This window comes from Mustela nigripes, chromosome 3 (assembly GCF_022355385.1).
Source record: "Mustela nigripes isolate SB6536 chromosome 3, MUSNIG.SB6536, whole genome shotgun sequence".
In the NCBI taxonomy this organism is placed as follows: Eukaryota; Metazoa; Chordata; class Mammalia; order Carnivora; family Mustelidae; genus Mustela; species Mustela nigripes.
In genome coordinates this window covers 169,128,334-169,153,388 of record NC_081559.1, presented here as the reverse complement: position 1 = coordinate 169,153,388, position 25,055 = coordinate 169,128,334, and the positions used below count along the sequence as shown (strand labels likewise).

The 25,055-nt window shown below is 40.7% G+C and overlaps 1 protein-coding gene across 7 annotated transcripts in view; it reads left to right on the top strand.

Annotated features, from left to right (window-relative positions):
- The window catches only part of SYBU (syntabulin), a 112,634-nt gene that overhangs the window by 46,038 nt on the left and 41,541 nt on the right, over positions 1 to 25,055 (top strand). For all 7 annotated transcript variants that reach the window (XM_059395059.1, XM_059395056.1, XM_059395054.1 and 4 more), the window contains one exon: positions 18,068 to 18,265. In XM_059395059.1, coding sequence (XP_059251042.1) covers positions 18,068 to 18,265 — 198 coding nt within the window. The remainder of the gene's footprint in view (positions 1 to 18,067; positions 18,266 to 25,055) is intronic.

The following is a 25,055-nucleotide window of genomic DNA, read 5'->3' as shown; positions in this document are numbered from 1 at the left end:
TAATAACAGAAACACTTAGCAGCGGGGACAGTAAATGTTAATCACGATGGGATTAGAGCAAGCCTGAGAGCAGATTTATGGTACTTAACATGAGAATCCTAAGATGGTCCTAAAATAATGGGAATTGTTTCTCAGTTTCAGAGAATGGTGTTTGTCTACTTGTGAATCCTCAGGAAAACTTGTTTAAAATGCAGATACCTTGGCCCTGCCCTTACCTATCATCACGGGATGGGAGGACCCAGGAATCTGTATTTTATAGGCTTTCCAGATGACTCTTGTGTCTCATGAAGTTGGAGCCTTAGTCTTTTGTGGTCTGTGTGGGTTTGGGAATTTTGGAAAAGGGATGTGAACGGTAATCCCCCAGTGGCTTCACGAGATGAGGAAAGATCAAAGATGATAGAAGCGATGGCCAGCCAAGCTGTTTAAACTCAGGGCACGGCACAAGGAAAATGCCTCCACATTCCCTGGAAATGATAGCTTCTCAACTCTGTATTTACAATTGCCGTGTCATTAGTCTTAGCATTAATATTCTTGACACCTACATTATTGGTGTAACTTGTGTCCAAGTGGTAGACAAGTAAAGGGGAAGGAGAAAGCATTCTCTTCCTTTATTTTCCTGTAGAATCCTCTCTCTCTGGATTTACCATCCCTAGCACACTTCTCTTGCGCATTTACTTTCTTTGGCATTAAGGTGATTTAGGGTACACTGAAAGCAGATATATTGGGTCCACTCTTGGTAAATACCCAATGGTCTCACTGAAAGAGAAAAAAGAAGGAACCGTAGCCTAGGAGCAACAGGACAGCCACTTTTTTGCAAGCTTCCACAAAAACGGAGTATCCAGTAAGCATTTATTAAATGCCTGCTGAGGATCAGAATTGTGCTAAAGCCATCATAATGAATAAAACACAGAGGTCGAAAAATCAATTACTGCCTTAAGCCTGGTGCCAAAAAATAAGTGGGATAGCATATCTTTAGATGCAATTCCCACACGACTATCTTGACTCACCTGTTTTGTTTCCCTGTCCTTTTTATCTATGCGCACTACACACACTTCTTCCTCATAATTGGAATCTATTGCTCCATTTATTTATTTATTTTTAAAGATTTTATTTATTTATTTGACAGAGATCACAAGTAGGCAGAGAGAGAGGCGGGGGGAAGCAGGCTCCCTGCTTCCCGACACGGGTCTCGATCCCAGGACCCTGAGATCATGACCCGAGCCAAAGTCAGAGGCTTAACCCACTGAACCACCCAGGCGCCCTGTTGCTCCATTTATTATCAACATTGGCCTTTCACATTTCACAGACCCAAGCAGTCAAAGAAGTGACATAAATTAGCGTGGCGCAGTGGATAAACATGAGCCTTGGCATCATAGACCTGAGTTCAGAGCATGAAATGAGAGTAGCCAGGCCAGGCCACGTCAGGAAAGCTTTTAGATGTTGTGCTAACCCAGTTGGTGAGATCGAGGATCTATGCAGAAACTAGACTAGTAATATAGAGAGTGAGGCCACATGCATAAAGGACAATAGAGAGGACTCTAGACCAGACAGCATGTGCTCTTTCTAACAGTATTCATAATTTAAAAAATTCAGGTTTTTGATGAACTCTGCCAGCTAAGTACCATAAATAGCTGAGTGTGGCTCATGGGCTGCCATCTGGCAATTCCTGAAGATCTTGCAAAGTCATGGAAGGATTTTCAGCAAGAAAGAGTTGTGATTGAGAATTGAGAAAAATCTTTCTGGATATGTTTTGGTCAGTGGATGGAAGGAGGCAGGAATGATGGCAAGATGCCTGCCTGGTTTGAAGGCCATCGTGGCTGTCTCGTTAAGGACCATAAAATGATATGGGAGAGGATTTGGGGACTAGAACTTATGGGTCTTCATCACCAATTGCAAGTGGAAGAGTTAGATCTAAATTTCCACTGGATGAACATAAACAGAGTAGCAGGACTAGGGAGAAGGACACTGAGTCAGGTTGAGGAGCCAGATTAAGCCTTGTTGCATTTGAGATAAAAGGAAAGGTCTGAAGCTCCAAAGAGAAGTCAGGGATGTTGGTAGCTGAAGTCCAGGGAATTGATAATATTACCCGAGGGCGGTGCCTGGAGAAAGATTAGAGGCCCTCGGCTAGACCTCTGAGATAAAACAAGAGTAGACAGAAAAAGGAAACCAAAGCACCAAGAAAGAGTTCAGAGAGGAAGGAGGAGAGTCAGGAATGATCGTGTCTCTAACCCTAAGGGAAGAGATTCAAGAAGAAAGTAGCCAACAGCTTCTGATGTCACAGCAAGATTAAGGAAGGGGTGCACTAAAAAGTATAAAACCACTAGGTTAGGCAGAAACAATCCCACAAAATTGTAGGGATGGCTGAGATGTGAAATGGAGGTGACAAATGGAGTGTAGACAACTTTACGAAACAGACTTCACTGGGGTGGGAAAGAGGAAATGGGAAGGGTGAATACCTACCATTTACTTCGGCGTGGATGGAACTAGAGGGTCTTACGCTTAAGTGAAATAAGCCAATCACAGAAAGACAATTATCATATGGTTTCACCCATATGTAGAATATAAGAAATGGAGCAGAGGATCAAATGGGAAGAGAGGAAAAACTGGGAAGAAATCAGAGAAGGAGCCAAACCATAAGAGACCCTTTACTTCGGGAAATAAACTGAGGGTTGTGGACAGGGAGGTGGGTGGGGAGATGAAGAAAGTGGGGGACGGGCATTAAGGAGGGGTAAGTGGCATAATGAGCCCTGGGCATTATACACAACTAATAAATCTTTGAATACTACACCAAAAAGAAAAAATAGTGTTGCATGTATAGCAAAGATAGGACATTTATCAAATGACCGGTTATTGTAAAGTTTTTAGGCTGAGGGGAAATAGACAAGAAAGAAAAAAGAGGCATACACAGACACACACATAGGGGGCAGGGAGAGAGAGAGAGAGATTAGCGGAGAGTAGAAAAGTGTTAACTTTGTAACATGACTCCGGTGGACCCAAAAAGACATGTATAGGAAGAAAAAAAAGGCTGGATGTGAATATAGGTAAATGTCAGAGCTGGGGACGTAGCTGAAGGATACATTTCACAGTTAGATTAGGTGCCCGGTGATGCTTCCTCGGTCACACCACATGACGAAACTGGTTTTTAAATTTGATATTTAGTTACCTGAATCCCCAGTAGACTATAAGCTTCATGAAGGCAGGAACAGTAGAGTTCCCTGCCCTATACCAGACACACAGCAGTCGCTTAGTAAGTAAGTATTCACTGAAATTTGGTAGAAGGCACAATTATGAGAACAGGAGAAGTATTTTCACTCATAAAATTTATTGAGAGCGTGTACTGTCTTCGTAGTTGGGAGAATGAAAAACTAGAACAGTACCCGATACTCAACTTAATGGGCTTATTAAGTGAAAGAAACATTCCTATCCTTGAGAGTTCAGCATCTCTAAATGTCAAAAAGAGTAATCTCTCTAATAGAACCATGACTCCAGTGCTGTGGGTAGCTAGGAGAGAGATCTTTTGCTAGGAAAATCAGAAAATGCTCCACTCACGAATTGGCACTTGAAAGCCATGAGAAAAACCAGCAGCCCAGTTTGGAGTGAAGAAGGAAGCCAGCACAAAGCCACACACCCACATTTCCCAGGACTACAACTGGACATGAACCACCACCCCACCCTACTGGGATGCTTTTGAGAAAGCTCCAGTCTCCTCCCACTGACCCAGGGGAAGGAAACCTGGTGCACTTCAGGTATGCAAGGCTGCTGAGTATGCCTGCGTTGGCAGGTGGCTTTGCTGGCCCCGGGCACACAACTGCTCCACACCTGCCCTGCCTCTCAGCTTGGCTGTCTCCTGCTTTGGAGACAGAGTGCAGCCCCTCTCCCACCAGAGGGGAGAGACACCTGCCCCGCTGCTCCTCCTGAGGTTGGACAGAGTGCCCTAGGTTCCACTGCCTGAGGTCACATCCTCAGGCTGACTGTCCTTTTTTCTTTTTTTTTTTTTTTTTTTTTTTTGGTTTTTATTTGAGTATAGCTGACATATGTTCCAGTAGCTTCAGGTGTACAACATAGTAGTTCAGCAACTCTGCTACTATGCTCTGCTCACAAGTATAGCCACCCTCTGTCACTACGCAGAGCGACAGCAATACCATGGAGTATATTCCCTGTGTGGGACCTTTGATCCCTGTGACTTGTTCATTTTATAACCGGAAGCCTATAACTCCCACTCCCCCTTCACCTACTTTTCTCACCCCCCCATGTACTCCCTTCTGGCAACTACCAGTTTGTTCTGTGTTGGTGGGTCTGCATGACTGCTCTCTCTTTTTAGGGAACCCAAAGCAAGCTTTCCAGTGCAGACCAGTGCTCAGCTGTGGGCTCATCTGGCCCGCACCCCCATCCTTGCAGAAACTCATCCTTCAGGCTTTTCCTGGCTCAGTGTGACTTTTCCTGGGGCCCCTCCCCTTTTCTGGCTGGCTCAGGCTTTCTTCTGTCTTCTTTGGTGTGGGTGCTCTTAGAGTTCGTTTTCCTCGCTGACACTAACCTAACCCTCAGAACTCTTGAGTCTGTGGACCCTAACCCACCCTTCTATTTATTCTGAGGTGTTTGTGAGGATTATATTTTTAAGACTAATTATTGTACTTTTTAAACTCAGAAGTAATAAAAATGTGCAAGCAAATTGAGTGGATGTAATCACATCTATAGGATTTATTTTGTTTTGCTTTTTGTCAAAGCAGGATCTGTGATCCTTTCTGTTTATTTGTTAAGTGAATATTTTTTGAACACCTATTATGGGCAGGGCACTGTCCCAAGAGCTGATCTAGAGTGAGGGACAATCATGACAGAACTCTTGCCCTCCAGGACCGGGTGTCCAGGCAGTACCTGTCCATGTCATTGCTTGTCGGCACAGCAAAGTCCCCTCACTCATTGTGACGATGGCACGTATTTCACCCTGGAGAAGGCCATCATGTCTTCGGCCATTCTTCCTCAGACGGATGTTTGGTCCGTGGGCTTAACCTTCAAAATTCAGAATCTTATTTTATGAGTATCACTGGAATTAGGCTGGTATATGAGCACATTTCTCTGTCTCTCTCTTTGTTCCCTTTTTTAAACAAAGTAAATACCATGATATTACCTAAGACATTTTTTTTTTTTTCAAATAGAAAAAACCCAAATGTAGCCATTGCAGGAATTGAATATTGTTTTTTCCTTAACTTTCATCCATTTGTATCCCTTACTCCTTCCTATCACTCTGTTCAAATTCTCCATGTGAGAAAAATAGAACAGAAAGGGAGAATATTGACATTGCTACAAGACAGCTAACTGTAGTTCAGGTGTCCTTAGAGTGGTTTGCAGCGCCCTGGTTATAACGTTTTCAAGAGATTACAAGATGGCTTCTTGATCTGTGTCTCTGCCTCTCACTCCTCTTTTCCTCCTGATCCTTCCAGTTCTCTTTCTGTCTCCCTGTCTCCCTCCCTCCCACCTTCTTCCACCAAGGAACCCAAATAAATAAATAAACAACAGAGTCTTTAAGAAGGCGTGGTTTAGAAACTGCAGATAAACTCATATTGCTAAGGAGAGAGAAGGGCAGAGGTATTCGTATCATGCCTATTTCGGAAAGATCGTAACCCCACAAAGGACAGAGCAAGAGAAACGGAAGCTTGCAAGACAAGAGTCCCTCCCCACAGCCCCTGCCAGGCACACCTGTCTTGGGGCAGTGACACAGCCACCCTGTTCCCTAGTTTCCACACCAACTCCTCCCTCACCAGAACTCCTCCAGAGAGTCTTTCCTCACACCACATTAACTAATGGGACCAAGATGTTTTCCTTTCCAAATTCCTTCCCCTCTGGTTGCTAATACAAATACAACAACTTGAAGTTTGGTTTAAAAAAACAAAAACAAACAAACAAAACAAGATAGCATGAGTCCTGTGAAGAAATGGAGGCTTGCCTCCCTTTACTTCATCCTCCTCTGCTGCTGAGGGCTGCACCAGAGTGACGTGTGGGAGCACTCAAAGCTCCAAAATAGCTCAGAAATCCCGGGAATGTTTACATGTGAGATGATTATTTTGTCTCCAGGAAACCAGGGAGACATTCATTAAATAATTATTCCAGTCTCCATTTTTTTAGATGTGGGTGACAAGCTTTGGTGGAAGGGCTTCGTTTGCATTCATTCCTTCCCCAGCTCATCTCCATCAGCTCACACATGCAGTCACTCGAGTATACACACCTTTGAAAGAAAATAAGTTGCCTTTGACCTCTCATCTCCTTGTGCCTGCCGTCATGTTTCTCTGCTTCTCTTTCACAGCAAAATTCCCATCATTTGCTCTTGTCAAGGATGTGGGTGCCCAGGCTGGCAGATCTTTCTCTTGTCTGTCCTCATTTTCCTTGACTTCTCGGCAGCACTCAACACAACTGAACTAGCCTCTCCATTAGGAAGGATTTTCCTCCTTAGCTTCTGTGGTTCCAAACCTCTGAGGTTCCTTCTGCCTCTGAGTCACTCCTTGGGCACCATTTCTGGCTCCTCACTCTCCCTGTCCCCATAATGTTACACTGCCCTCTTCTCCAGTCCTCCCCAAGGGCGGCCATCTTTAAGTTGCTCAGCCATAGGCTGGTGATGTTCCCGGCCTGTCCTATTCAGCTGCCTACTCAGCTGCCTACTTGATATCTTCAGGGTCATTGTTAATTTGTGCCTCAAATTTAACATATCAAAAACAGAATTTTTTTTTTTTTTTAAGAGAGAAAATATGAGGTGAGGGAAGAGCAGAGAGAGAAGGAGAGAGAAAATCTCAAACAGATTCCACATTCAGCACAGAGCCTGATGCAGGGCTGTGTCTTGCAACCTTAAGACCATGACTTGAGCTGAAGTCAAGAGTCAGTCATTTAACTGACTGAGCCAGCCACACGCGCCTCAAACACAGAATTCTTGGCTTCAGCCCCTACACACTTATAAACCCATTTTTCTCCAACTCAGGAATGACCACCGTGGAATAATGCTTATGCAAAAAAACCTTAAAAACTTCCTTGATCTCTTCCTATTTTTCATAATCATGAGTTAAATGCTTTGGATTATTTTTCCAAAATATATCCCAGATCCATCTACTTTCTTCAGTTTTCCCTGCTACCAGCTTGTCACACCACTGTCATCTCTGATTCCCACCATGGCAGGGGCCTCTGCGACTTACTTGCTTTGGTGAGTTCCTTCCTCAACCACAACATAGGGGCTAAGAAAGAGGCTTTGGAGTTGGGCTGTTCGGATTCTTACCATGGCTCTCCCACTTACTGACTGCAACCCTGGCAGGTGGAATAAATGCTGGTACTAGTTTTAGATGCCCTCTGCAAAGCAGGATGATACTACTGCCTGTCTCAAAGGGGGATTACACTTCGTTAATTAAGCCTTGTGTTAAGTGTTTAGAACATGCCTGGTACTTAGTAGGCACTCAGTTAGTATTAGCCAAACATACTATCACTAGTACAGTCTGTTCTCCACAAACCAAACTGTTGTCATCTGCTTAATGCACATCATGGCTTCTAGCACACTTAACAAACTTAGGATTCCTGGTCTAAGATCCTGCATGTGCTCAGGCGTCTAGGTCCCTTCAGCCTCCTTGTTAGTCCTTGTTAGTCGTTGTTAGTTAGTCCTCTCAGCCTTCCTGGACTCCTTTCAGTTTCCCCAGCGCACCAAACTCTTTGTTGTTCCCTCTGCCTGAAATTCTTTTCCTTGCCTTTTCCACAATTAGTTCCTTCTCATTCTTTTGGTCTCAGCTCAGGTTACCTCCTCAGGGCCTTTCATAAGAACCAGTCTAATGAAGTGCCTTTCCGCCCCCAACCTAGCTAATCTATATGATATCAACCAGTTTTGTTCCATAAACAGTACGTCACCATCAAATATCTTCTCTACATTATTTCTTGTTTTCCTTGTTTATTACTGTCTCTTTCCACCACCAGAATGTAAACTTCAGGACTAAGCTCTTAGAGAGTCTTGACCATCATAGCATCCCTAGTGTCTAGAGAGCGACTGGCACATAATAGGAAATCAGTAACTATTTGTGGAAGGAATGATTGGTTGGATGGATGGATGGATGGATGGATGGATGGATGGGCTTCTTGCACTTCATTGCTATTGGGTACTGTCACATTGCATAATACTGAAGCAAAATTGGTGTAGAGCCTAATAGACTTGTGAATTCTCACTCCAGAAAGGATGCTAAAATTAGGTAAAGGAATAGAAGTTCAAGTTTTCCTGTTCAAAACCTAGAATGCAAAATTATCTAAATGACAAGCATTATATGATTACTGTGTTGAAGCAAGAATATTGGAAAACGAGAACCAGAAGGAGTTTTCTTGCCTCAAATTTTTGTGGCCTGTTTATTATGGGATGGCTTCTCTCTAACAGCTTCCTTTGTCTGTTTTTAATTTGAGCCTTCCCAGAATTCCTGCTGTTTCCTCTGGAACAAACATAGGTAAAAAATTTTAGAAAGAAACTAGCTTGTAGTGGTGGGGAAAACAAGGACTTGAGAGTCAGAAAAACCTGAATTTGCATCTTGAGTCAGTAACTTGATAGCTGTGTGACTATGGAATCCTTAACCTCTCTGAGCCTCAGTTGTCCCACCTATAAAATAAAATATTATTAAAAGTTAGTGTTGGGGCGCCTGGGTGGCTCAGTGGGTTAAAGTCTCTGCCTTCAGCTTGGGTCATGATCCCAGGGTGCTGGGATCGAGTCCCGCATCGGGCTCTCTGCTCAGCGGGGAGCCTGCTTCCCCTTCTCTCTCTCTCTGTCTGTCTCTCTGCCTGCTTGTGATCTCTGTCTGTCGGGTAGATAAATGAAATCTTTAAAAAAAAAATTAGGGGCATCTGGGTGGCTCAGTGGGTTAAGTCTCTGCCTTCGGCTCAGGTCATGATCTCAGGGTCCTGGGATCGAGTCCCGCGTCGGGCACTCTGCTCAGCAGGGAGCCTGCTTCCTCCTCTCTCTCTCGCTGCCTGCCTCTATGCCTACTTGTGATCTCTCTCTGTCAAATAGATAAAAAAAAAAAATCTTTAAAAAAAAATTAGTGTTATGTGATAGCTACTTAATAAATATTACTTTTCTTATTTTACCTACATCCTTTCAGTGCATTTGAATGGTTTGTGGTAAGAATTTCACAGAGTTCAGATTAACAATGAGTTTAGGCTGTGACATTTTATGTCTTTTTCAGAAAGACATAATGTCTTAAGAAATGTCAGTATCTGGAGCAAGAAGAATACAAACACCTAGACCAGTGTTTAGCACGTAGTAGATAATAAATATTTGTTGAATGGATGAGTAAGTGGTCTCTAAGTGCTTCGGTCATTCATGAGAATCAACTAGATTTCCCAATAGTTTAAAGTAATGTTTCCTTAAAATAGCAATGATTTTTTCCGCACAAAGTATGCAACGGAAGATTGAACAGCATCAAACCATAACTGAATGTTTCAAGACATTATGGCACAAAACCACGTTTTCTTCCGCCTGATGTTATTTTTAAGTACATCTTCTGGAATTGTTTAGTTCAGCATTTTGGAAAACAAATGATCTCTGAGATCTAAATTCAAAAGTGAACCAGAAGTTCTAGAACTGTTGCTTGGACTTTGAAGAAATATTTTATTTGTAAATTTCAGAACCTCATGTTTTATTCTTTTATGTAATTGGTGCACAGATACTCAAGTAGATACTTGGTCATCATAATTTCCACCAAAAGTTTGATGACACTGGCTGGTAGGCACTTCAGTTAAATATCAAGAAATTATGTAATACACATACACACACGCATACTTCAGGCAATCTTAACATTTTAAAAATGTGGATTTTAAAAATATAAATGAAAACATATATATATATATATATATATATATATATATATATATATATATGTTCATTTTGCAAGAACTATTTATTGCTTTCAAAATTTTACCAAAAAGTATTACAAAGTAATGGGGAAAGAATATATTTCCTAAATTTTTAAAAAATAATAATAAAGTTATATCTAACATCACACTGCATTTTAAAATGAATGCCAGATGGATTAAATTTATTTATTTGAGTTTTTTTAAAGATTTTATTTATTTATTCATTTGAGAGAGAGAGAAAACATAAGCAGGGGGAGCAGCAGGCAGAGGGAGAGGGAGAAGCAGACTCCCTGTTGAGCTGAGAGCCTGATGTAGGGCTCCACCCCAGGACCTGGAGATCATGACCTGAGCCAAAGGCAGATGCTTAACCACTTGAGCCACCCAGGCACCTGAGATGGACTAAATTTATATGAAGAGTGAAACTATAAATATCTGGAAGAAAGTATTAGTAAATATTAATTTTTTTGGAGTGAAGGATATTCTAAGTATTAAAACATTGGAAGAGGGACACCTGGGTGGCTCAGTTGGCTAAGAGTCTGGCTTCAGCTCATGTCATGATCCCAGGGTCCTGGGATTGAGTCCCGCATTGGGCTCCTTGCTCATTGGAGAGCCTGCTTCTCCCTTTGCTTGCCTCTCCCTCTGTCTGCTGCTCCCCCTGCTTGTGCTCTCTCTCTCTGACAAATAAATAAATAAAATCTTAAAAAAAAAAAAACACTGGAAGAAATCACAAAGGAAAATATAGAGAAAATACAAAGGTTAAATGTCAAAACATTATAAATTAAAAACTATATAGGGATTTTTTACATATTGATAAGAAATTCTTAACATCTTAGTAGAAAATTGTCAAACTAACAATTCATACAATAAGTTTAAGAGGCCAGAAAACATATGAAAGACATTAAGCCTCACTAATAATTATATATGTGCAAATTAAAACATCAAAAATACGTTTTTCATTATTAACTTGGCAAAAATTCAAATAAATAGTATTTAATATTGTCAGGACTTTTCTAAGTAGGGTATGTTCATTCAATAATAAGGAGAATTTAAGTTGTCTCAAACTTTTTTGAAAGCTTAGTTATTCCATTTTGGATATACATTCTATGAGATAATAAAATATTTGACCAAAGATGTATTTTTCATTTTTTTAAAAAGAGTATTTATTTATTTATTTGACAAACAGAGATCACAAGTAGGCAGAGAGGCAGGCATAGAGAAGCGGGGGAAGCAGGCTGCTTGCCGAGCAGAGACCCTGACGCGGGGCTCAATCCCAGGACCCCGAGACCATGACCCAAGCTGAAGGCAGAGGCTTTAACCCTCTGAGCTACCCAGGCACCCTTATTCTTTACTTTTTATTTTTGTTTTTTGAGAGAGAGAGAAAGAGAGAGCTTGCATATATGTAAGTGGGGGTTGGGGCAGAGGGAGAGGGAGAGAGAGAATCCTAAACAGGCTTCACACCCAGCCTATGAGCCCTACGTGGGGCTCGATCTCATGAGATCTCACTGAGATCATGACCTGAGCTGAAATCAAGAGTCGGACACTTAACTGACTAAGCCACCCAGGTGCCCCCAAAGATTTATTTTTAAAATGTGTTATTGAAACAATTTCAGTAATAGTGACAAAATTGGAAACACCCTAAGAAACAATACAAGATGGAATTGATTTTTAAATAATACATTTACATCTTTTTTAAATAGATACTCGCTCTAAAATAATGGTTTTTTTGAGAAATTTAATAAAACATTTTGAACCTGTTTAAAACATACTCAAAAACATAATATTACAATGAATCCCCATATACTGCTAATCTACTTTGTCCAGATTAAGTAATGACAAGATATCCTCATATTTGCTTTATCTATTCCTCTTTTCTTTTTTTTTTACTTTGCTGAAGCATTTTAAAAAACAGATATCTAGACATCATGTCATTTCATGTCTACTTGCATACCTCAGCCCTGCATTTCTTTAAAAACTGGACATTTTCTCACATAATCATAGTGCCATTTTCATTACTACACAATTAACATAATTCCTTGGTATGACAGAGAACATCGAAATAGCCCCAGTCGTCTTGAAGGTGTCTGTTTGCTTCCTCATAGCATTTAACCCAGAGGCCAAGAAACTTTTTCTGTAGAGAACAAAACAGTAAATATTTACGACTTTGCTAGCCAGATGATCTGTGTCACAATTATTCAGCTCTGCCATTGTCGCTTGAAAGCCACAGTGAACAATATCTAAAGGATTCAGCATGGCTGTGTTCCAGTAACATTCTATTTACAAAAGCGGGTAGCAAGCAGAATTTGCCTGCAGGTTGCCGCTTGCCAGCCCATGATTTGACTCATTACTCTCTGTTCTCCATATATTTTAGAAGGTGGACACTAGGTTTAAAGCTTGGTTAGATGCAGGGGCAATTTTTATAGCAAGACTACTTCATGGGGAATGCTGTGCGTTTCCTCTGGCATCCCGTCAGGAGGTCCATAATATCTGTTCTCCGCCATTGGCGATGCTGAGAATGGGTGCAGTTGGGTAAGGCTTGATCCCTTCACTGTAAATTCGTTAACAGACTATTGTCTAATGGTTTCATCCATTATGTGTATTATCTAAATCAATTGTTTCATTAGAAATAATTGTAAAATAGTGACTTTCTGTTTCTATTATTCCATCTATTTTCATTAACAGAAGCTTCTGTAAGGAAGAACTTTGCAACATCAGTGAGAGATTTCAGTTATACTAAAATATAATTTGTATAGGAATGGTTTTTCTTTCTTTTTTTTTTTTTTTTAGATTTTATTTATTTATTTGACAGAGAGAGAGAGAGAGATCACAAGTAAGCAGAGAGGCAGGGCAGGTGGGGAGCGGGGGAGGCAGGCTCCCCGCCGAGCAGAGAGCCCAATGCAAGGCCCGATCCCAGGACCCCGAGACCATGATCTGAGCCGAAGGCAGAGGCTCTAACCCACTGAACCACCCAGGCACCCCGAGGAATGGTTTTTCAATCAGGATTTATACTAGTTCTTTCTTTCCTTTTAATTGCTGAATTTCAACACAAAGAATGGGTCCCTGGGTCGCTGCCAATGATTGCCAGTGCATTGGGATTCTTTAAGGTGGAAAGGGTCTTTCTTTTCATCTTTAGTTTTTTTTTTTTTTTTTTTAATAGCCATGAGCTCACAGATTTTTTTTTTTTTTAAGATTTTATTTATTTATTTGACAGACAGAGATCACAAGTAGGCAGAGAGAGAGGAGGAAGCAGGCTCCCCCCTGAGCAGAGAGTCCGATGCGGGGTTCGATCCCAGGACCCTGGGATCATGACCTGAGCTGAAGGCAGAGGCTTTAACCCGCTGAGCCACCAGGTGCCCCCAGATTTTTTTTTTAAATATCCAGTTGTTATCAGTCAGTTGCATTAATTATTTGTTCTTTTCGGTGCTCGAATTATTGTCTTTGGCCACTATGAGCCCTTTTGCATTGGCTCCTGTCAGTCTTCAATAGCTTCTTTCTTTATAGCTTAACAAGTTCCAAGGGAAAGTGCTCAGTAGCAGGATAATGAAACTGAATATACTACATGTGGAAACAGCACAAAGCAAGTGAGCAAGTAAACTATACACATAATTAAAAGATCAATAATATTTTTTCTGGGTACTGCAGTTCCAGGAAACTGCTATCTATTTATGTTCTCTTTCCTTCTTTTTACTCTTCTGCAGTCAAGCTAGACCCTTTGCGTTAATTATTACTTTGACAATATCAAAGATTAAATGAACATTTTAACAACCCCAACAGATTTCTTTTAATGAGCAAGTTCCTTCAGTGCATTTAAAATAAGATACAAATTATTTTAAAAGATACTTACACGCTTTTTCAGAATTGTCAGTATAGTAATTGTACAGTTATTAGCTATATGGCATGTTCTCAAAGAGCTTGTCATATAAAGAGAGAGGAGAAATAGATTTAAAAACATTTTTTTAACAACCTGCAGGCTACAACAGATGCCTGTTTCTCTCATCTGTCCTTACAGATCTTAACTTTTTTTTCCCTTAACAACAATTTGGAAACTATTTAGTAGGTACATTTCTTATAGCGCTTGAGAAGGGCTGCAACTTCTGGGACTTCCTGGGTCTGTGAGTATTCTTTGTGTGTCCTTAAACTTGTATGTTGACAGATTCAAAGCAAATGAACAACAAGAACAAAAATGGCCTATTCCTTAATATATATCAAGGACGAAATGTAACTTAGTCGCCTTCACGATAGATGATGATCAAAAGTAGACTTAGTATGGGCCAGTTTTACCCGTGTCCCACGAGGGACCGTCCTGGGCCCATTGAAGTGGGATTTAAAATTATTGACCCCAAAAGGAAGTTTGCCTATATTTTCAGATGGATCACAGTGTGTAAAACATGAAACATGATTTTAGGGTTATTGGGGTTTTTTTAATTTAATTTTATTTATTTATTTGAGAGAGAGAGAGAGCGCGCGAGCAGGATCGGGGGAGGGGCAGAGGGAGAAGGAGAAGCAGACTCCCGCTGAGCAGGAGCCCAATGCAGACCTTTGTCCCAGGACTGTGAGATCCTGACCTGAGCTGAAGGCAGGCGCTCAGCCGGCTGACCCACACAGCCGTCCCTGTTTTATGTTTTCTTTTTTTTAATGAAGTTATACTTACCATGAACAATGAAGAAGTGTAAAAGCTCAATAATGTAAGCACCAAAGTAGTGTGTTTGTGTGTGTGTGTGTGTGTGTGTGTGTGTGTGTGTTTTAAAAGAAAAACTCCTATCTCTCCAGAGACTGAAAGTCTTCCACATGCTCTACCTAAAGTCTTGCTGCAAAGCTTCCCTCTGCCAAAACCAGACCAAAATGTTCTTATTTTTCTCAGGCCATTTTTCTGGAAATTTAAAACACTCTACACTGTTTTGGGTAGGTCAATCAGGATTTCTGTCATTTCCTCTCTGAAATAGTTTCCTCATGGTGTCCTATTAAAATTTTTTTGTCATTGATAATTTCTTTATACTAACATAATAAAAACCATAATTATACATATTGTAATTATAAATCCATGGATTCCACGGGACAAACCGAGCTAGTAGCAGCAGGAAACAGGAGGCATACTCAAAGGGTTTAACGAAAGTGGGCTTTATAAATAAATCTGTTTAACATGTGCTTGGTCCACATGTAGTTTGGCACATGGTAACATTAGACATGAATAACCAAGGGGCATCTACTTGGCTTCCGTCTTCTTAGAGTCTTGGAGTAAATGTGAAGGAAACGTATTTTACATAGAATTTCGGGAAGGAGTATTACTTTCATCTGGACTAGGAGTCTGCTTCCAGCTGTGACCATGGAGTTAAAAGGGAGGAGGAGAAGAGAAGGGAAGGGGAGGGAAAGGGAAAAGGAGCCTTAAACAAGATTTGTTGAAAAGATGACCGCTTTTTCAGTGCCACACAGAGGAAAACACTGCAGGTGTCCCAGGTTACCAGATGACTCCCTGGTCCATGAACCTTTGTTGCCTTTGCTCTGAGGCTTACTTTGCATAACTTAATGTTTGTTCTCTCTAGTAGGAAAATCAATGGCCCTACACTTTCCAAACTAGATATCTGGTTAGTGTTGATCTCATGGGATGAAACTGGCCAATACCCTGACTTTCTCTGATAACACACTGATTTTCTGGAGTATGGATTTGCTTTGATGGGCTTGCCAGCCTGTAGGAGTTGTGCGTTGTACGTGATATTTATCCATCTCCGTTTGCTTATTTATAAGCTCCATTGGTATGGGCGCTGGGCATAATGTCTGTGGGCTGGTTCAGGGCCAAGATGCAGTTTAACCAATGAAAGATCATGTCTTATGCCCATTGTTTCTCTCTCAATATAAAGCACAATACTAGACAGTTAAGAGATGTTGGGGGAACACCAGTTTATATCATGATTCAGATGCTGTACAAGGTGCCACAAGTTAAAGGTTTATTTAGGTCTTCACCTTCTCAAACCCTTCCCCTAGAGATACTAGCTGTAAATATTGATGATTTGTAAAGCACACATTCCAGGTTAAAAAAAAAAAAAAAAAAAAAAAGTTGCTGCTGCCTTCCCTAAAGTGCCACTATTCTAAATAATTTCAGGTCCCAATTGTTAACCAGAGCCTAGCACTTAATTCTTGACATTATTAAAAGCATGGCTTATACATATTCTTTCTCATTTAACTCTGGCTAAATGATAATAGAACCAACAAGACACATTTGCTTTCTATTTACTTAAATTATAATTTTGACAGTGTTTCTCAATACTGGAAATCATTTGATTTTGTCCTTTTGAGTCTGAGTGTTTTCAAGAAAAATTGCTTTTCAGGTTAGAGACTCCGAAGCATGGACTTTTTATTTATTTGGGCCATCTCTCTTTCAAAAGAAGTAATTTATGGAAGTGACTCATAAGGAAATAATTTTGAAGGCAATGGGTAATTTCGAATGATTAGACCTCCTTTGCTTGGCATTATCTGCTTTGGGATCAGAATCAAGAAGGAGGACCTCCTGAGGCGATGTGCAGGCCTGTTGAGCCTTGTAAGACCTTGTAAGAGTGCTGGAATCTGAGTAATTAGCAGCTTTGCACCTTTTGAGGGGAGCTAGGCTTCTTATTGGGTTGCAGCATGGGACATGCAAATGTTACAGAAAGGCAGGGACAATAAGTGGTGAAAGAGCTGACCCATAGCAGCCAGGAGGGGCTCTCAGCACTCTCCTTCATGGCCAAAGTTTCTTCCGGAGTTTGGTAATAACAGGGAACTTGAAAGAGAACAGCAAAGGCAGAAGGCATGAGCAGTACACTAAAAACTACTCCCTTCCAGAAATGCACCATTAAGGTCCTGTGTATACTAATAAGTCCAATAGTCCAAAAAAAAAAAAAGAATATTCAGAGAAATGAATCATCTTACCAGTGCCAAGTTCACTTTGTTCCAGAAACTGGGGCTATTTCATAATAAAATCTGAAATGGAAGCCAAAAATGAAGCAAAGGCCATGATTTTTTTTTTTTTAGATGGATTCTAGTCATCTTTATTCAGGCAACCAGTATATTTTATTCATGTTTCGTTCTGTTTCTGTATTTATTAAAGCTGTGGAGTTTGAGAGAGCCTTTCACAGATGGCAAATTATTTTTGTTCCTTTAATACTCATTAAAGTGTGATAGTCTTAAAAATTATTAGTACTAATAGTCTCTATTCTTTTTTATTTTTTTTTTTGTCTAATGAGTTACTAAAGTAGCTCTGCCATCAAAATATTTCTGTATAAAAAAGAATTATTTAGTAATGAGTATTTGCCACTAATTGACTCTTTGGAAGAGACACACTTTTAGGTAATATTGATTTACCTTAAATTCCCATACAATTCTCTTCCTCAAAGTATACATGAATTAACCAAGCATCATGAATATTTAATAAATATGAAAGCATTTATAGGAGTCAGCAGTATGACTTTCCTGTTTGCCTCATAAGCACCTACTCAGGTCACTTCGTATCATGCATATTAGCTTATAATAATGATCATAGTAATAATCTGAAACTTGAAAGTTAAGGGGATATTTGTAATTTGACTATCATTTTTATTTTACCATTTATCCCACCCAGCAAGATACTGGATTGATATATTTTGGAGAGGGTGTGTATGCTAATGAAACAGGATACATAATAAAACAAACAAACAAACAAACAAAAAAACCTTTTTGTCTGCTCCTTTGAACTCCAAAAGCCAGATTTCTTACCTATTAAACTCTCTTAACCAGTTGATAGGGCAACTGTTGAAAACTGGGTGTGGTCAATAATAGTCAAGTAATTTTTTTTTTTCTAACACAAACAACTCTGAAGTGTTCCCAGTGATGCCCCCGAATTGTCTGGTGAACTTTTTGTTACTTAACTGCATCAAAAAATATATGGACAGTTTTGACCCAAAAGTATACTGCCTAAAATGCTGAAATGGACAAACCTTTAAGTGTTGACAACATGAAAGTTACAGAAGTATTTGTGGTCCAAAAACTTCAGAAGGTTTTGCCTTAAGATAGGTTTCATGATAGCTGCTATTTTCTTTGTAAACAAAATTGACCAACATATGGAAAGTAAAAGGAGGGGCATCTGCAGGCGTCAGTCCAGGTCCTCATAAGCAGAGTACATGTGGGTGAGTGCGTGTGTGCATGGCTTCTCTCTGCCCTTGTTGATTTCCTCCTCCTCATTAATCACTTACTGATTGCTGTCTTCCAGATGACACGGGCTGTCCTAGTAGCCAGTCCGTGTCTCCCGTGAAGACGCCTTCAGATACTGGAAACAGCCCTATTGGTTTTTGTCCTGGAAGTGATGAAGACTTTTCCAGAAAGAAATGCACAGTTGGAATGGTTGGTGAAGGAAGCATCCAGTCATCTCGATATAAGAAGGAACCAAAGTCAGGCCTTGTAAAGCCAGGTAAATGCACTTACTTTTCATGTTTTTCTCAGAACAGTATGACTGGAGTGATTTCACGTTTGAAATGAAACACCTGTACACCAGGACAGGGAATACCGTATTGTTGGTTGCTGTGCCAGTACCCAAAAACATCTCCCTTTTTTAGGGAGGTAGGGCAAAAAGTGGAATATTTTCTGTATTGATTGTTGATAATTGAGTAAGTATAGGGGCATACGTGCATTACAGAGGCATGGGAAGAAGGAGCAAAGTTGGAGACATGTAAACTGAATGGTCTAACAGACATTTAAACTATCAAATTCTAACATAAATTTTACTAAGAAATTACTTGATACTGTCTAAAGTGCCCACAGATTATGAGAAGAACAGGTTATCTTGATGGAAAGCTATAGGTCTGGGCAGACTGACTAACCTAGTTATTTTATTTGCTTTTAAAGAATTAAATATGAGTCCGATGTTATATATATAATATAGATGTTCCACAGTTACAAAACATGAGGTGAAATGGAGATTTGTATTGCAATGAATAAGGGAAATGGAGATTTTTATTGCAATGGATAAGATACCATAAATTCCAGAAAAGGTCGATTCTCAGAATTTGCAATATGTAAATAAAGAATTTTTTTTATATCGCAGAAATATGTGCAATATATGAATAACTGTAGTTTTAATAAAACTAAAGTTATAACTTTAAAAGCCCTGGGCGTTGGCATTGAAAGACAGCTTAAATATTGCATTATTTTCTTCAAAATCCAAGTTAATGCTGTGCGTATTTATGAGCCTATAAAGACAGATCAGTGACTTGCATGAGTTCTCATTCATTATGTTTGTCTTCTCATTTTTTTTTTTTTGTTTTGGTGATGACATTATTGTGCAAGGAGAAATAAACAGCTTTTTTCAGTGGAGCCAAGGCTTGGTCCTATGTCCTCTTCCATCTCTGTCTGCTTTTGTTCTCCTGAATAATTGATTTGCACAGCATATCTTAATGAATTATTCTTCATCTTGCTTTTGGTCAACCAAAGACCATATTGTCTTGTTTCAGGGAAAAATTTTAAACTTTGTGAAAAGGAAATCCCCTCTTCCCTAGGCAACTGATAAATGGTAGTCATGATGAGTTTGTTAACAGTCCTTTGCTTTGAGATAATATGGAAAAGAAAGGGAGTGATACACAGTGGGGAAGACAGCATATAAAAGAGAAAGATGGTTATTGTAAAGAGGATGTTGGCTACCTTCAATACTTAAGACAGAGACAATGAGTTAAAGAATGTCACGAGATTAGAGCCAACAAATAAACTATTACCTTGTGTACCCAGAAGGAGAATCTCCCTCCCCACTCCAGACCAGTGGTTCTTTTTAATTTAATTTAATTTTATTTTATTTTTTAAAGATTTTATTTATTTACTTGACAGACAGAGATCACAAGTAGGCAGAGAGGCAGGCAGAGAGAGAGAGGAAGGGAAGCAGGCTCCCCGTTGAGCAGAGAGCCCGATGCGGGGCTCGATCCCAGGACTCTGGGATCATGACCTGAGCCTAAGGCAGAGGCTTTAACCCACTGAGCCACCCAGGCACCCCGAGTGGTTCTTTTTAAAGTTGAGATACAATTCATATACCATAAAATTCACCCTTTTAAAGTATACAATTTGCTGGTTTGTAGTATATTCAAAAGGTGATGCAAACATCAGCACTATCTAATTTCAGAACACTTTTATCATCCGCCAAAAGAAGCCCCTGCCCATTGTGCCTCTCCACTCTCCCTTCCCCCCGGCCCGTGGCAACCACTAACCTACCCTGTCTCTGTGGACCTGCCCGTTGTGGGCATCCTGTAAACGTGGAATCATACAACGTGTGGCCTTCCGCGTTTGGCCTTTTCCAGCTTACATGTTTTCCGAGTTCATCCACATAGCATGCATTTGAATTTCATTCATTTTTATGGCTCAGTGATATTCCATTACATGGCTGTACCGCACATTAAAGTGGATTCTTTTTGAACAATTTTAGGTTTACAGGAAAACTGAATGGAGAGTACAGAGAGTTCTCACATACCTCTCCACCCCTGCCACCTCCAGGTTTTTCTTTATTAACATCTTGTTTTGGTGTGGTTATATCCCCATTTTGTTTATCCATTCACAGATGAGGAACATTTGTGTTGTTTCTGCTTCTTGGCTCTTCTGAGTAATGACGCTATGAGTGTTCATGGCAAAGTCTTTCGTGAATCAGCTTTCGGTTCCCTTGGGTATATATCTAGGAAAGAGATTGCTGAGTCATACGGTGACCATGTTGAACTCTTTAAGGAACTGCCAGACCTTTCTAAAACGACTGACTGCACCATTTTACATTCCCACCAGCAATGTATGAGGTTCCACTTCCTCCACATCCTTGTTGATGGCTGTTCCTGGCTTTTTTATTATACTTATTCTCATGAGTGTGAAGTGGTATTTCATCGTGCTTTTGATTTACATTTCCTCAATGGCTGAGGACAATGAGCATCTTTTCCTGTGCTTATGGGCCATTTGTACAATGTTCTTTGGGAAAATCTTCTCACTTTTCTTTTAACCTGAGAGTACTCAACCGCAGAATCTGTTTTTCTAACATATGGGATGTATTTAAGAGCAGGAGCCTTGTCATCCTCTTTTTCTATTCCTAACACAGAGTCCAGTGCATTGTGGGGGCTCGACGGCAAAGATAGGCTATGAGATTGAAAAAATAAAATGGTGCAGGAAAGAATGCCAGCTTCATGAGTTGCAAAGAAAAAGGGATTTCACTGTGCAGGTGTAGTAGGGTTTGAATGCAACTTAAAATTATTTCATTTTGGTTTCCTACCCACCACCTTATTCTGAAAACTTTTTACAGTGGTGACAATACAAGGAAACAGGGACATAGGAGACAGGTATGGTGCAGCAAGAACAAACCAAGATTAAATGGGAGTTACGATTATCATTGCCCATCCTTGTTTCAATAATCATAAGAGGAATAATCATATGTTAACATAAGACTTAAAACCCTATGTGTTGTATGCAGAAATCACACTGAGCAAGTCCTTAATCCTATAGCAGGTACTCAACTAGCTAAGGATCAACCACTTGACTTCCTGAGAATGTTTAAGGCCCTCAGTGCTCCTGAAGAAAATGTAGACAAAAAAGAAAAAAAAATGGAGGGAGGGGAGAAAGAAAGTAGAAAGAAGGAAGGAAGAATGGAAAAATGGATGAAAGCTAGAACAGTTCTTCATGTTGTTGTTGTTTTTTATTTTTTTAAAAGATTTTATTTATTTATTTGAAAGAGAGAGATCACAAGTAGGCAGAGAGGCAGAGGAAGGGAAGCAGGCTCCCTGCTGAGCAGAAAGCCCAATGCAGGACTCGATCCCAGGACCCTGAGATCATGACCTGAGTCAAAGGCAAAGGCTTAACCCACTGAGCCACCCAGGTGCCCCTTCATGTTGTTTTATTTCATGGATCCTTTGAGAATCATGAAGGCTGTGAACCCATACCCTGGAAAAATACCTATGTGCACAAAATACCACTTACTATTTCTGAGGTTCCTTGGACCTCCTTTATTAGCAATTATGGATCCTAACATAGTGACCCTTGCCCGGAGGCAGAGCCTGAAACACTACTTTGGTCAAACACCAGCTTTTGTCACCAGAATTCTGATTTCCTTGCTCATGAGCAGACATTATCACCTAAACAGTCTTTACCTCGTGGTGTTTTTATTTATTTGCATTTAACCAAGGTCGAAGGGATCCCTAAAGCTTCTTTCTTAGTTGCCTAAAATTCCCAACATCATCAATGAAAAAGTTGGTTGCGCTTTTGAGGGGACTCAATTCTGTACAGCAAGCTCTTTGTAGAAAAATCTGCACCGTGACCTATAGTTCTCTGAACTTGCGGCAGAATAAACCTGTCAGTCTCATAAATATGAGGAGAGGAAATGCTGGAAACGAGGCCCCTGGATGACTCCACAATTTGTAAAATGCCGAGACATCATCTGCTAAACCACAAGGCAATGCTGCTGTCAGGTTAAAATGTTCTCCCTCCTCCCCAACCCCAAGTGACCATCTCCACTCAGCCCAAACCGATCCTGCACTCTCCATGTGTGCTCTACTTTTTTAAAATAAATCAACTCATTAGAACCAATACCAGTTTATTAAAATAGCAAGCAATTAGTGTCGCTCCTATGGACTTCTGGGCCTCTTTAACGTTAAATCACCCAGGCCCGTTTAATTTTAGGTCCGTTGTTCTAGATTCTGGAAAACTGCTCTTCACCTCAAAAAGGAGTTCCTGTCATGCCCCTTCAGTCATTCAGGTAGAGAGAAGAATGCTCACTGAGATCTGGTGCAGGAGAAGGGAGATCTGTCACAGGATGCTGGGGGAAGCTTAGAGAGGTGGACCGAATGAGCCTGCACCTTGCCAGCTGGGCACCGTGTGCACACAGCATGCCCCCTTCCTTCCTCAGGCCGGGCTTGCTCAGGAACTTCTTGGAGGCAGTGAGCCTTCTGTCACTTTGGCTTCCATCACTTAGTGCCTAGGCAGGCTTAATTAAAAATTGCCACCAAAGTGCAAAAGAAAACATCCCCACGGTCCAGCTGGGTAATGGCTTTGCAAGTCCATGGCTTCCTTTTATCTGCAAGTCAATTCAGCAAACACTCAAGACCGAATCTCCAGAGCCTGATACAGTGCCTGTCATAAAGTCGGTGTCCAATAAATACTTAAATGAAAAATACAGTGTACACCCTGTGCAAGGAATTGTGTTTGGCGTGGGAAGAGCATCAGAGGGACAGGGCAAAGAAGACCTCAGGGTCATCCCTGCATCTAGGGAGCTTATAGCTGAAGCAGAGTACCGTGCGATAAACCTGGCCTATAGCGCCCATGGGAAAGAAAGGAACGAAGGCATTCTGTCTGTGAGCTCTGAGGTGCCCCCAGGGGCTCCTCTCAAGTTTGGTCTGCAGCCTTCCTGACCTTTCCACCCAAAACCGCAAGGCCTGATTGCATTTCTGCTCCGGTACATTAAATGACATTCCAGGGGCTCCTATAATGCCGATCTACTACTTGTCTTAGTCCAAGGAAGAAAGACACCTGCTGTCATTATTTTACGAAAAGAAATAATAAATCCTTTCTCCACCAGGCTTGGTGGAGAGCTGGGGAAACAGTTATAAGATTTAAACAAATAATCAGAAGACAAGAAAGGGAGGAAAAAAAACAACACCAGCTGATCGAGGAGATAGATAAAGAGCAAATGGTTAGGGTCACTATAATTTAAAAGAAATCCACTTTTAGAAACTGAAATGTTAAAATCTGCATTTGAAACATGTCACTGGGTGCCATCAGCGTTCCAACTAAGGTAGTATTCCCTTGTCATCTGACACCCCCAGGGCTATGGAAATTGGAGACCTGACCAGATGAACTATAATAACCTCACAACAATAACAGAGGCCTGGTTGCTTTAAAAAGACTATTTCCCACATTCAGAAGCATCTGCTGGAAAGCTCAGAAGGCACCAACCAGGTTCCCTAAGCAGATAGAAGCTCTTTCTCCCACAGTGGATAGCTACAGCTGTTCCCGGGCTTATCACAAGCCTTTCATTTCAAAGGTAGTCCTGGGAGATGAAAGAGAGCTAGACAACTTACCTGAGAGAAGCCATTCTTAAAATAACGTGAGCTACCTGGAGGGGAGTTGAGAGCCGAGACACGCACAGCTTCCCCGCCAGGTTACCCGGCTCGGCTTGTCCTTGGGGGAAGAAAGTGTGTGTCAGGTTTGGGAGCCCGGTGTCCAACCTACTGGGTTCAAGTCTTCAAGCCACCACTTCATAACCAGGCGTTCTTCAGCTGCTTATTATCTTCCCGAAACCTCTTGTTCAGCATCTGTAAAATGGGTTGTTTTGAAGATTAAATAGACTAATGAATGGGAAGTGCCCATCGTTAGATCCGCCACAAAATAATTCCTCAGTAAATGTTCATAGTGGTCCTTTGTAGCTTCTAAAATGCATGTCACAAATTCCATGCACTTTCTTTAGAAGAAAACCCTTTAAAAGTCTCCTATAGAGTCTGTGTTTATTTAAAACAGCATTCTAGCTTGTCCTGGGCTCCTAGTTCAAATAAAATGGGAGCAGTGTTTCCTCTAGGAGGACACTGACCACAGTATGAAATGACAGCTGATGCCTTGACAACAAGGAGATGGGAAAATATGAAAGAGCAGACAAAAGACCGGTTAAAAAGCTCGGTGGCCTCTTAAGGGTTTAAGTGCTTTGTAGCACTATGCGAAGTAGTTAATCTTCTAGAAACACAGTGAGTCATTGTGATGGTGGAGTCAGCAGAAAATGATGTGTCTGAGGGCAGAAAAATGTCTAAAGCATTTTAGAAATATTTTCATAGAGTGGAAAAAATTAAAATTTTAGTGCTAGAAGATTTTGGTTGTAAGGAAACTTCCAGCCTTCTTAGCAAAGCGTTGTTTTTCTAATAGCTTATAGTTCCAATCAAAGGTCTTGCAGCAGCAAAGCCCAGCCTCATATAAAGACTACGATCTATTTTAGATACTGAAAACGTTATGAAAGTATCTGGAAGGATATATTAGATGTAATTGTAGGGCTTGAATAACTGTCTGAAATTGGATTTAAAAATTATTGGCTGGAGGCGGCTTGCTGGCTCACGCAGTAGAGCATGAGACTCTTGATCTCAGGGTTGTGAGTTCGAGCCCCATGCTGAGCATAGAGATTACTTATAAAAATAAAATCTTTTAAAAATGTATTTTTTAGCTAACATTTATGGAGCAATGACAGTCCCGGGCAAAAGTCTAAGCATGTTACT